This window comes from Salmo trutta, chromosome 16 (assembly GCF_901001165.1).
Source record: "Salmo trutta chromosome 16, fSalTru1.1, whole genome shotgun sequence".
Classification (NCBI taxonomy): domain Eukaryota; kingdom Metazoa; phylum Chordata; class Actinopteri; order Salmoniformes; family Salmonidae; genus Salmo; species Salmo trutta.
This window is the reverse complement of record NC_042972.1, coordinates 26,976,436-26,990,409: the sequence shown is the minus strand read 5'-3', so window position 1 is coordinate 26,990,409 and position 13,974 is coordinate 26,976,436. Positions and strand designations below refer to the sequence as shown.

Here is a 13,974-nt window from a genome sequence, read left to right as displayed (position 1 = left end):
TACCGGAACAAACTTATGGAGTCAGCAGCAGCAGGTACCCCGGGAATAGGGGTGGAGGAGCGCGTCCGGGAGCACGCAGCAATGCTCCACCATCTTGGAACCGCCATGGATCGCGTTGTACAGACAATGGACCGCTGGGAGAGACAGGGAGTTCTCCCAGCGCCTCCACCAGCACAGCCGGTGTCTCCACTACGCGCCCCTCCTTCTCCTGGTCCCAGTGGGATTCGTCTCTCCCTTCCCCAGGAATATAATGGGACGGCTGTGAACTGCCAGGTGTTCCTCTTGCAGCTGGACCTGTACCTGGCAACCATTCACCCAGCTCCTTTGAGCCATGAGAGGGTGTCCGCCCTCGTCTTGTGCCTCACCGAGAAAGCCCTGGAGTGTGCCAACGCCGTGTGGAGAGAGAGAGATGCGGCGTTGGACCAGTTTTAGGAGTTCACCCACCATTTCTGGGCAGTCTTCGTCCACCCGCCCGAGGGTAGAGCGGCGGGTGAACGCCTATTCCATCTGAGGCAGGGGAAGAGGAGCGCCCAGGAGCTCGCCCTGGAGTTTCGGACCCTGGCTGCCGGTGCGGGATGGAACGACAGGGCCCTGATCGACCATTATCGCTGCAGTCTGCGTGAGGACGTCCGTCGGGAGTTGGCCTGCAGAGACACCACCCTCACGTTCAACCAGCTGGTGGACCTGTCCATCCGGCTGGATAACCTGCTGGCTGCCCGCAGACGTTCAGATCGGGGTGTGTTGGTTCCATCCCCCCGTGCGCGGGGAGACCGGAGGGGGTTTCAGCTCATGCACCATCTGTGGCTGCAGAGGTCACACTGCCGGTTGGTGCCGGGTTGGTGCCTCTTGGTATCGAGGCAGCAGGCAGGGCGCTCTGGCGTCATCCCAGGTGAGCCAGCACCATTCTCACCCAGAGCCCTGTGTCGCACATATGTTTGTATGTCACTTTTTCTGAGTTTTCCCCGCTTTCCCAGCATAAGGCGCTTGTTGATTCAGGCGCGGCTGGGAATTTTATAGATAGATCGTTCGCCCATAGTTTAGGAATCCCCATTGTTCCCATGGCTGTGCCTTTCCCCGTTCATGCCTTAGATAGTCGACCATTAGGGTCAGGGTTGATCAGGGAGGCCACCTCTCCTCTGGGCATGGTGACGCAGGGGGGTCACAAGGAGAGAATTAGTCTCTTCCTTATTGACTCTCCTGCATTTCCAGTGGTGCTAGGCCTACCCTGGTTAGTTTGTCATGAAACCACTGTTTCTTGGCCACAGAGGGCTCTCACGGGGTGGTCGCGAGAGTGCTCGGGGAGGTGTTTAGGGGTTTCTGTTGGTGCTACTACGGTGGAGAGTCCAGACCAGGTCTCCACCGAGTGCATTCTCCCTGAATATGCTGATTTGGCTCTCGCCTTCTCCAAAAAGAAGTCGACTCAATTACCACCCCATCGACGGGGCGAATGCGCGACAAATCTCCTGGTAGACGCTGCACTTCCCAGGAGTCATGTGTATCCCCTCTCACAGGCGGAGACGGAGGCTATGGAAACATTTGTCTCCAAATCCCTACGTCAGGGGTACATTCGGTCATCCACTTCACCCGCCTCCTCGAGTTTCTTTTTTGTGAAGAAGAAGTCGGAGGTCTGCGCCCGTGTATTGACTATCAGGGCCTGAACCAGGTCACTGTGAGGTATAGTTACCCGCTACCGCTCATAGCCACAGTGATTGAGTCAATGCACGGGGCAAGCTTCTTCACCAAACATGATCTCAGGAGCGCTTACAACCTGGTACGTATCCGGGAGGGAGACGAGTGGAAGATTGCTTTCAGTACCACCTCAGGGCACTATGAGTACCTCGTCATGCCGTACGGTTGATGAACGCGCCATCAGTCTTCCAGGCCTTTGTAGACGAGATTTTCAGGGACCTGCACGGGCAGGGTGTGGTGGTGTATATTGATGACATTCTGATATACTCCGCTACACGCGCCAAGCATGTGTCGCTGGTGCGCAGGGTGCTTGGTCGCCTGTTGGAGCATGACCTGTACATCAAGGCTGAGAAGTGCCTGTTCTTCCAGCAGTCCGTCTCCTTCCTAGGGTACAGCATTTCCACCTCAGGGGTGGAGATGGAGAATTACGGTATTTCAGCCGTGTTTAATTGGCTGACTCCCACCACGGTAAAGGAGGTGCAGCGGTTCTTAGGGTTTGCCAACTACTACCGGAGGTTTATCCGGGGTTTTGGTCAGGTAGCGGCTCCCAGTACCTAACTGCTGAAGGGGGGCCTGGTGTGTTTGCAGTGGTCGGCTGAGGAGGACAGGGCTTTTAGTCACCTGAGGGCTCTGTTTACCTCGGCTCCCGTGCTGGCCCATCCGGATTCCTCTTTGGCGTTCATAGTGGAAGTGGACGCGTCCGAGGCTGGGATAGGAGCTGTGCTCTCTCAGCGCTCAGCTAGAAGACCGGCGGTCGACGTCACCGGTCTTCTAGCCATCGCCGATCCACCTTTCATTTTCCAATTGTTTTGTCTTGTCTTCCCACACACCTGGTTTCAGTCCCATCCTTTACATGTTGTGTATTTAACCCTCTGTTCCCCACATGTCCTTGTCCGGTATTGTTTATTGTAAGTGCTTGTGCACGTTATGTCTGGTGTGCGTCGGTTTATGTACCCAGTTATTGATTGTTCTGTTTTCCGGTGGGTTTTTATTATTAAACTGCGCCGTTGGAAATACAGTTTTTGCTCTCCTGTGTCTGACTTCTCTGCCTCTAGTATGCACCCCTTACAATGGGACCACGGAGCCGTCATACCGCTCAGGAAGGAGACGCGTTCTGTCTCCTAGAGATGAACGTACTTTGGTTCCAAAAGTGCAAATCAACCTTGTGAAGATGCTGGAGGAAACAGGTACAAAAGTATCTATATCCACAGTAAAACGAGTCCTATATCGACATAACCTGAAAGGCCACTCAGCAAGGAGAAGCCACTGCTCCAAAACCGGCATAAAAAAAATGCCATAAAAAAGCCAGACTATGGTTTGCAACTGCACATGGGGACAAAGATCGTACTTTTTTGAGAAATGTCCTCTGGTCTGATGAAACAAAATTAGAACTGTTTGGCCATAATGACCATCATTATGTTTGGAGGAAAAAGGTGGCGACTTGCAAGCCGAAGAACATCATCCCAAACGTGAAGCACGGGGGTGGCAGCATCATGTTGTGGGGGTGCTTTGCTTCAGGAAGGACTGGTGCACTTCACAAAATAGATGGCATCATGAGGTAGGAAAATTATGTGGATATATTGAAGCAACATCTCAAGACATCAGTCAGGAAGTTAAAGCTTGGTCGCAGATGGGTCTTCCAAATGGACAATGACCCCAAGCATACTTTCAAAGTTGTGGCAAAATGGCTTAAGGACAACAAAGTCAAGGTATTGGAGTGGCCATCACAAAGCCCTGACCTCAGTCCTATAGAAAATGTGTGGGCAGAACTGAAAAAGCATGTGCGAGCAAAGAGGCCTACAAACCTGACTCAGTTACACAAGCTCTGTCAGGAGGAATGGGCCAGAATTGTGGAAGGCTACACGAGACGTTTGACCCAAGTTAAACAATTTAAAGGCAATGCTACCAAATACTAATTGAGTGTATGTAAACTTCTGACCTACTGGGAATGTGATGAAAGAAATAAAAGCTGAAAGAAATAATTGTCTCCACTATTATTCTGACATTTCACATTCTTAAAATAAAGCGGTGATCCTAACTGACCTATGACAGGGAATTTTTACTAGGATTAAATGTCAGGAATTGTGAAAAACTGAGTTTAAATGTATTTGGCTAAGGTGTATGTAAACCTCTGACTTCAACTGTACATAGATTTTTCTATTATGTTATTGACTGTACGTTTGTTTATATGTAACTGTGTTGTTGTTTTTGTCGCACTGCTTTGCTTTATCTTGGCCAGGTCGCAGTTGTAAATGAGAACTTGTTCTCAACTGGCCTACCTGGTTAAATAAATGTGAAATAAAATAAAAAAAATACAAAATAAAACAAGTAGGTACCCCTCAAGATACATTTCATTTTAATTAGGTAAATCCTGTGTGACACCTAGTTATTACATTGTACGTACGCAGATATTACATGTGTAATAGTGTGTTTATTTTCTCCCTTGGATGGTTCTTCCAGATGCTTTGTAATTAGGGCCACGTTGTCAGGATGGGTAATGTACTATATAACTACACATTAATTACAAGCACCCCTCAAGATACACTTCATTTTAACTAGCTTAATCCTGTTTAACACCTAGTAATTACATTGTACTTACGCAGATTTCACATGTACTCTGTGGTGTACTACTGTGTATATTTTCTCACTTGGATGGTCCTTCCAGAAGCTTTAAAATTAGGGCCAGGTTGTCAGGATGGGTAATGTACTATAAAAGTACACATTAATTACAAGCAAGGACCACTCAAGATACTCTTCAAGTTAACTAGCTAAATCCTGGGAAACACCTAGTAATTACATTGTTCTTATGCAGATTTTACATGTACTCTGTGTTTATCCTCACACTTGAGGCCGACACCTGTATGGTAGACCCCAGTCAGTGAGATTAACCTACACCTTATCTATTTTTGGAAACTCAACCAAGTTAACCCATATGGTACACTTTTTGGGGGCCAGTGCTAGCAACAACATTGAGTGGAAATGTTGAAGTGTGCAGTCACGGGTAGGTTATTAGAGCCTATGTAACTTCGGGACACCCAGCGCATCTGTCCATGAGATTACAACCTTGTGATAGTTATTACTGAATCGGAGGCAGCTGAGAAGAAACAAAACACTAAATTGGTGAATTTAGTGGAAACTTACCCATTTGTAACAAGTGTGGTAACAAGCATTTGTTGTTACACCTCTGTAATTACAGACTGCAATTACCACCAGTTACATGTTGTTACAGTGTAACTCTGAGTTATTATAATTAACTACACTCTTGTTACAGTGTAATTCCACATGTAATAACACTGTAATAAGGACCCCTTAAAATGAACTGTTACCCATTTTCTCATTCTGTCATTATGGGGTATTGTGTGTAGATGGGTGAGAATCTTTTGTTGATTTAATCCATTTTTAATTCAGGCTGTAACACAACAAAATGTGGAATAAGTCAAGGGGTGTGAATACTTTCTGAAGGCACATTGTTTGGTAAAGCTGCCAAATATAAATTTCTGATGGTTCCTTATTCTGTATATATAGTGTATATGAGCCACTAGGAAACCAGCGCAGATAAACACTATTCCTGCATTTTCACCCTTTAAAAAGGAACAATCAATCAGCCAATTCGTTTAAATGTCCTATCTAGGTATTGACCACTTTAAAGTAAAAAAAACTTCATATGCTAACTGTAGATCAGTGTTCCTTTACAATGAAGGAAATGAAACCAAACCACAGGCTGCCAGTGCCATGTGATCACTTTAGTGTGTGAGATTTTGACTGTTTTGAGGTTCTGGCTGTTTTCACACCTTCTGCACACTCCTTTAGAGCGTAAGCTCACGTCTTATCTAGGTTAATCTATTCTCTTCTTTTCATTTGCGCTGCCCACAGAATTGAAGTAAACACATCCACTGCGCTACTGTCATTGAGTATAGGCTACACGTCTATCTCTCAAAAATATATCACCTATCAATCATCCGATGTTCAATTTGTGATGATTTTGTTGAAGGACTTCACCTAGGCCTAATGATTACACGTCACATGTCAATCTCTAGTAAGGTTAACTCAAACAGGTTTCACAACCATTCTCAAATTGAGCAACTGAGTGTACACCGTGTGCCAACGGTGCCAGCGGGTCACAGATAATGCCATGAGAAAATGACAGGACGTTTGTTCTCATCACTGCGAGCACAGAGAGCACCAATGGAAACTGACAGATGCCTCGCACCCTGTCGCCTAAAGCAGTGCCTGGCAGTGAGATTAAAGGGTAATGGGCCATGCTTCTCATTTCATGTGGTGTGATTGACAGAGAAGGAAAGTCCCAACGGTGAGGCCCTCAGCTTGTCCACAGTAACCCTCAGCCTGACCCCCTGCAGAAAAAACTACTTTCACTATAAAGTGATATGGGTTTACTAAAGGAACCAATTGAGAAGGAAACCACATCCTTGCCAGAGAGACCTCTTGGTCAAAAGATAAGGATTCTGCTAGGCAAAATCATCTCATCTTCATTAGTGATCAAATCAAATTGTATTTGACTAAAAGTGAAATGCTTACTTACGGGCCCTTCCCAATGATGCATGCATTTTGTATGTGCTAATTTGAAATAACTGTGACTTGATACTTTGCAATAACTTACACTGAACAAAAATATAAACGCAACATGTAAAGTGTTTGTCCAATGATTCATGAGCTGAAATAAAAAAATCTTATTTCTCTCATTCTGGGCACAAATTTGTTTATATCCCTGTTCCTTTGCCAAGACAATCCATCCACCTGACAGGTGTGGCATGTCAAGAGGCTGATTAAACAGCAATATTCATTACACATTACACACACTCTAAAATGTGAAGTTTTGTCACACAACACAATGCCATAGATGTCTCAAGTTTTGAGGGAGCAGGTGTGACAGTGTAGGTTCCGTCCCTCTCTTCGCCCCAACCCGGGCTCGAACCAGGGACCCTTGCACACATCAACAACTGACACCCCGCGAAGCATCGTTACCCATCGCGCCACAAAAGCCGCGGCCCTTTCAACTCAAGGGGAAACCCTACTTCAAGTCTCAGAGCGAGTGATGTCACCGATTGAAATGCTACTAGCGCGCACCACCGCTAACTAACTAGCCATTTCACATCGGTTACACTCACCCCCCCCCTTTGACCTCCTCCTTTTCCTCAGCAACCAATGATCCGGGTCACAGCATCAATGTAACAGTGTAGGTTCCGTCCCTCTCTTCGCCCCAACCCGGGCTCGAACCAGGGACCCTTGCACACATCAACAACTGACACCCCACGAAGCATCGTTACCCATCGCGCCACAAAAGCCGCGGCCCTTGCGGCGCAAGGGGAAACCCTACTTCAAGTCTCAGAGCGAGTGACGTCACCGATTGAAATGCTACTAGCGCGCACCACCGCTAACTAACTAGCCATTTCACATCGGTTACACACGCAATTGTCATGCTGACTGCAGCAATGTTCACTAGAGCTGTTGCCAGAGAATTGAATGTTAGTTTCTCTACCATAACCCGCCTCCAACGTCATCTTAGAGAATTTGGCAGTACGTCCAACCGGCCTCCCAACCACAGACAACGTGTATGGCGTTGTGTGGGCGAGCAGTTTGCTGATGTCAATGTTGTGAACAGAGTTCCCCATGGTGGCAATGGGGTTATGGTATGGGCAAGCATAAGCTACGGACAACAAACACAACTGCATTTTATCGATGACAATTTGAATGCACAGAGATACCATGACGAGATCCTGAGGCACATTGTCGTGCCATTCAGCCGCTGCATCACTTCATGTTTCAGCATGATAATGCACTGCCCCATGTCTCAAGGATCTGTACACAATTCCTGGAAGCTGAAAATGTCCCAGTTCTTCCATGGCCTGCATACTCACCAGACATGTCACCCATTGAGCATGTTTGGGATGCTCTGGATCGACGTGTACGACAGTGTGTTCCAGTTCCCACCAATATAGAGAAACTTCGCACAGCCATTGAAGAGGAGTGGGGCAACATTCCACAGGCCACAATCAACAACCTGATCAACTCTATGCGAAGGAGATGTTGCACTGCATGAGACAAATGGTGGTCACACCAGATACTGACTGGTTTTCTGATCCACGCCCCTTCCTTTTTTTTGAAAGGTGTCTGTGACCAACAGAGGCATATCTGTATTCCCAGTCATGTGAACTCCATAGATTATGGTCTAATGAATTTATTTCAATTGAATGATTTCCTTATCTGAACTTTAACTCAGTAAAATTGTTGAAATTGTTCCATGTTGCGTATATATTTTTATTCAGTATAGTTTTCAGTGACTTGGTATGACTATTAAGCATTAAACTGTGAAGTTAATTGTCCATTTCAACAACCTGCCATCATTCTGATTAAGTGGAACAGAAGGTCAGGTCTGGGCTCCAATGCAGTTTTTTCACAAGTCTGAAGGGAACTTCGGCTGAAGTACAGTTATGCTTTAGGTTCCCACAGACTGGCATCTAACCCAAGCTTCTCAAGACCATTTGAAACTGGATGATTCATCGTGCAAATGCAACTGAAACAACATGTGGGCATGAATGAACATTTGAACTTTCAAGTCATATAACCAGCCAACAAATTCCCATGCGAAGAACTCTTCTTATCTCAATGAAGTTTCATTTTGTATCATTTATGAGAGTATCTGTTTTATCAATCAAAGTGGTTGTTATTTTGTTGCCACTGGTCAGCAACCAGCACTCTAACTTGCAAATACAGCAGTTTGCCACTGATTTGAGTGCAAGTCCAATCATTTTGAGGAAGCAGAGAAAACATTGTTGAGCTTTTGGATCTATTTTGATTGGTAAGTTTGTTTTGATGAGTTACCTAGTCACTGAAGAAATAAACTGAGAAGTGTTTTGACTTCTCAATATGTTACTATGTAGCGTGAACATGTAATGCCTATAAAAGCTATGAATGGTAAAGTTATGTTATAAAAATAAGTATTTCGATACAATAAAGTTATAGGAACTACTTATGAGGAAATGTTATATATAACTTTTTTTTATTATGCTTTCTTTCAATATGCCTAAAATATAGCTTAAATCATTTTAACTTTGTTTTAATTCTTCTGTGTTGCTTTACTGTAATAAGTACACGCAAATCTAATCGAAGCATTACAGTTGATATTAACCTCATTTGGAATGTTTTCAGCTGAATGCCCATTGTTAAACTGCAAAAAGACTTTATTAGCAAGTAGTTATTAGCAATCATATAAACACCCAATTTATTACAAAAAAAGTGTATTATTTTTATTTATAATGCTTAAAATATCATCTTACTAATGATATGAACATGGAAAACCATTAAGAATATTATTGTAATAGTTTTCATACAGCAGAAAGGAACCACTAAAAAATTAATGTGACTGTTAACAAATTACTATTTAATATTACTATGAATTTACGAATGTTAACAATCATAATAAACAGGCTACTGGTGAATTAATCATATTCAAAATATGGTTGTTCGGTTAAAAAAAGAAAGCAAAATAAATAAGTAATATAAATGCAAACATCAATTCAAACTATTAATGATAATGAAATAACTATTATACATAAAATATATTATAGTGAATGCTTTCATTGAGCTTTTGAATTACATACAGTAACACCTAAAATCATAATACAAAATTATTCACCTCAACCTTTAGGGCTTTGGACTACAAAAATGCTATAAAATGTGTAGAACCCTGCTATCAGACTTTCTGGTCGAACGACTGGAAACGAGTTCTGGAGGCTGTTGTGCCACAGCTCTCTGAGGTGCCATTGTAGGAGAAGTCGGTGGACGAGGCATAGCCCTGGTGCAGCCCACGCTTACGCATGCAGCTCAGGAACAGGCTTTCCGCCTGCCGTCTGAAGTGGTGGTCCAGGAGCAGGTAGATGGCCGGGTTCACGCAGCTGTTGAGGAAGGCCAAGCAGCAGGAGAGAGTGAGGCCCTGACTCAGGACAGACTGGGTCTCATTGCTCAGATCGGCCCCAGACAGTCTGAAACCAATTAGGAGGGTCTTGAAGATGTTGAAGGGAAGCCAAGACACCACGAAGGCCACAATGATGGTGAAGACCATTTTGAGAGAGTGGCGGCGGCGGGCTTCCGCGCGGGGGTTGCCCGTGGCAACACAGTGTCGGCGCAGGCGGGCCAGGAGGGAGCTGTAGCAGAGGAGGATGATGAACACCGGCAGGGCGAAGGTCAGGAAAACCGTGGTCAGGCTCAGACCCAGGAAGAAGGACGACTCTTCGTCCTCCAGACAGAAGGGTTCACCGTTGGGGGTACGTACGCTACGGTACACCAAGGAGGGGGTACCCAGAGCCAGGGATAGCAGCCAGACCACGGCGCAGGTGAAACGCACACACTGGCTGCTGCGGAGGAAGCGGGAGTCCATGAGGCGCACCACTGCCAGGTAACGGTCCACGCTCATACAGGTCAGGAAGAAGATGTTGGAGAAGCGGTTGACGGAGATGATGTAGCTGCTGAGTTTGCAGAGGAGGTTCCCAAAAGGCCAGTGTCCCTCCTGACTGGAGGAGACGGCCCACAGTGGGAGGGTGAGGACAAACACCAGGTCCGCCAGCGCCAGGTTAACCACAAATGTATCCACCAGACGCCCACCCCTCTTCCCCCTGCTGCCCATGACCATGATCACAAAGAGGTTTCCCAGGAAGCCTGAGAAAAACATGAAGAAATAAAGCAGTGGCAGGTAGATGTGAGAATGGGGAAGACTGGAGTTGGAGTGCTCCCCAAGGTTGGTTGGATTGTAGCTGTAATTGTACAGCATGTCAGTGTCATTGTCATCGCTGTAGAAGTAGTTGTCGTTATCATACATTTCCATTCTGTGGTCAAAGAGAAGTGTCTCAGCTGCTTGCGCTCTGTGTTTCTGGCTGGCAAGCTCAATACCTCTAGACATACTTTCCTGCGTCACATTTTAAAAAACCACAGACAAACTGTCAGGTTTTCTTCTGTGATCTCTAACATGATCTCTGTATGTTTTCAATCTGGCATATTCTTGCACAAAACTCTGACACAAATTCCTACTATTTCTCATGATAATCTTTTACAATATACTCTATTTGCATATCAGTTTTCAAATAGAAACACTTAAGATTCTTCCTTACATGCAGGCAAAAAGTCTGCTTTTTCTTGCTTCTTGCTTAGCAAGAAGAAACATAAAAACATATCAAGAGAAAAAGTACATGTACAATCTGGGCAATGGCATTGAACGAAAATAATAAAAAACAACCAAGGACTGAATTAAAGCTGCAGATCCAACAATAAAAGCTAAAAACACTTGACAGGGACAGGATGTTTATGGTATTCAAGGGGTTGATGTAGGTATACTTTAATTATGATTTTGTATATATTAAAAAACCTACATTCACAGAGTGGATTTGTAATTTCAATCATTAAATTGAACTGAGACATGACATTGAAAATCAACTTTATATATATATTTATTTAAAAGGAACCTTTATTTAACTAGGCAAGTAAATTAAGAACAAATTCTTATTTACAATGACGGCCTACCCCGGCCAAACGCGGACGACGCTGGGCAATTATGCGCTGCCCTATGGGACTCCCAATCAATGCCGGTTGTGATACAGCCTGGAATCAAACCAGGATCTGTAGTGATGCCTCTAGCGCTGAGATGCAGTGCCTTAGACCGCTGCGCCACTCGTATTACTCATAGTCTCTTGTGTGAAAGGTGTGAAAACAGCAAACACTGTTATCAAATTGCATTTGTCACATGCACCGAATACAACCGGTGTGGACTTTACTGGGAAATGCTTTCTTACGAGCCCTTCCCAATGATGCAGAGTTAAAAATAATAATACAAATAAAAATAGTAAAACAAGAGGAATAAAATTCACAATAATTAAGCTATATACAGAGAGTACCAGATCAATGTGAAGCTCTATACAGGAAGTACCACTACCAGATCAATGTGCAGGGGTACGAGGTATTTGAGGTAGATATGTACATAAAGGCAGGGTCAAAGGACCTGGCATCAGGATAGATAATAATAAGAGTAAAATAAAGAACAGAGTAGCAACAGAAAATATTGAGTGTGAAAGTGTGTGTGCGTGTGTGTGTGTGTGTGCGTTGGTAGTGTATGTGAATGTGGGTGGGTTGTGTGTGAGAGTGTCAGTGTAGTGTGAGTGTGTATATAGTCTTGTGAGTGTGCATAGTCAGTGCAAGATAGGGTCAATGCAGATAGTTTGTGTAACCATTTAATTAACTATTTAGCAGTCTTACGGCTATTTAGCAGTCTTGGGGGTAGAAGCTGTCTCGGAGCCTGTTGGTCTGAGAGCCCATGCTCCGGTACCGTTTGCTGGACAGTAGCAGAGTGAACAGGCCTTCCTCTGACATCACCTGATATAGAGGTCCTGGATGGCAGGGAGGTCGGCCCCAGTGATGTATTGGGCCGCCCGTGCCACCCTCTGCTCTACATTATGCGAAAATGCTTGCATGTGGAAATCAAAATGGGACTTGCCAGACCCTATATGATCGTGCACATGAATAAATCAGACGTCTCATCAGATGAGTCATATTATAGATAAAACTTACTGTAATGTGAACTTGATGAGAACTTGATGTGTTCATAGGTTGTGAAAACCATACGTGGAATGACAGCTTCATTTAACCAACCACTTCTCCTTTTGACTGATAGTAGTGTGTGAACATGAACAATGGACAATGGTCTCTGTCAGAAATATAAATCATCATATGAACAGTTATAGAACAGAGTGAAACTAATTATATAATACTATAGTTATATAATACTATAGGTATATAATACTATAGGTATATAATACTATAGTTATATAATACTATAGGTATATAATACTATAGGTATATAATACTATAGGTATATAATACTATAGGTATATAATACTATAGTTATATAATACTATAGGTATATAATACTATAGGTATATAATACTATAGGTATATAATACTATATGTATATAATACTATAGGTATATAATACTATAGGTATATAATACTATAGTTATATAATACTATAGGTATATAATACTATAGGTATATAATACTATAGGTATATAATACTATAGGTATATAATACTATAGTTATATAATACTATAGGTATATAATACTATAGGTATATAATACTATAGGTATATAATACTATAGTTATATAATACTATAGGTATATAATACTATAGGTATATAATACTATAGGTATATAATACTATAGGTATATAATACTATAGGTATATAATACTATGTTAGAGGAAAAGGAAAGGGAACCAATGACAAAAGGTTCAGCCTGAGCTAGTTGAATGTTGGTTATGTAAGAGAAGGTTACAGTTCCAATAAAAACATGAGGGGAGAAAGGATCTTCTATTTGGCAAAAAGGTTTTCCTCCACTCTCAGCGTTGCATCAGCATTTGCTTCCCATCAATGCATAAGAGTTTACTTCTAAACACATAAATCTAAATCAAATACTAACAGGAGTGAAGAACTCGTTTTTAATCAAGTGACAACTTTCAGTCAAGAGTGACAACTTCTAATAAATAGTGACAACTGTGCAAACAATATTTTGCTTTAACTTGCCTAAACATTGCATTTTAGTGTGATACGAGTCATCAACCATACGTTTCAATGTATCAGTCTCAAAACATAGAAGAAATAAAATAAAAAAATAAAAAGCACCTCCCAACCTAAAGTAACCTATATTCATCCCTAATGTGGTATAAGCCTTATACATGGAGTTATTTGGACAATTTCTCTGCAAAAGACAGACCAGCTGGCTCACTTCAAGGTGTTGATGTGCAGTAACACAACTCCACTGCTTCACTGCCAAATATATTATACCCATATCCCATACTCCCTCTTGCTTCTCCCTCTCTGTGCTCTGACTGCATGAATAATACCTCCCAAACAAGTTGTTTATTGAGAGACTGTAACTACTCAGAGAAACCTCTCGGTTCATCTCCAGCCAGCGAGTCATTCTAAAAAAAGGGTAAAACACTTGCCAATTCAGGTTGATCAAATAAAATAAAAGGTTATTTGCCACATGCTTCGTAAACAACATGTGTAGACTAACAATAAAAGGCTTATGGGCCCTTCCCAACAATGCAGAGAGAAAATGGAAAAATAATAGAAAAATAATATCTCAAGGAATAAATACACAATGAGTATTAATGTTGTTTTAGTGAGACTCTTCAATCATCCTGCAGCTGTCTGTGCAAAGGAGGTCACACTGCTTGCTTAGCGAGTACCATTTCCCCTGATTTGGCCTATACCTGGCATGA

At 43.2% G+C, this 13,974-nt stretch overlaps 1 protein-coding gene across 1 annotated transcript; it reads right to left on the bottom strand.

The window, feature by feature from the left end:
- Positions 1 to 8,693: 8,693 nt before the first annotated feature.
- On the bottom strand, positions 8,694 to 10,478 carry gpr25 (G protein-coupled receptor 25). Its single transcript, XM_029693719.1, has one exon. It carries the CDS (start codon positions 10,472 to 10,474, stop codon positions 9,401 to 9,403), a length of 1,074 nt encoding a protein of 357 aa, XP_029549579.1. The 5' UTR covers positions 10,475 to 10,478; the 3' UTR covers positions 8,694 to 9,400.
- Positions 10,479 to 13,974: the final 3,496 nt, after the last annotated feature.

What these genes read in the sequence shown, in the direction of transcription:
- gpr25 (XM_029693719.1), bottom strand. Translation starts at nt 10,474, where the DNA reads ATGCTGTACAATTACAGCTACAATCCAACCAACCTTGGGGAGCACTCC.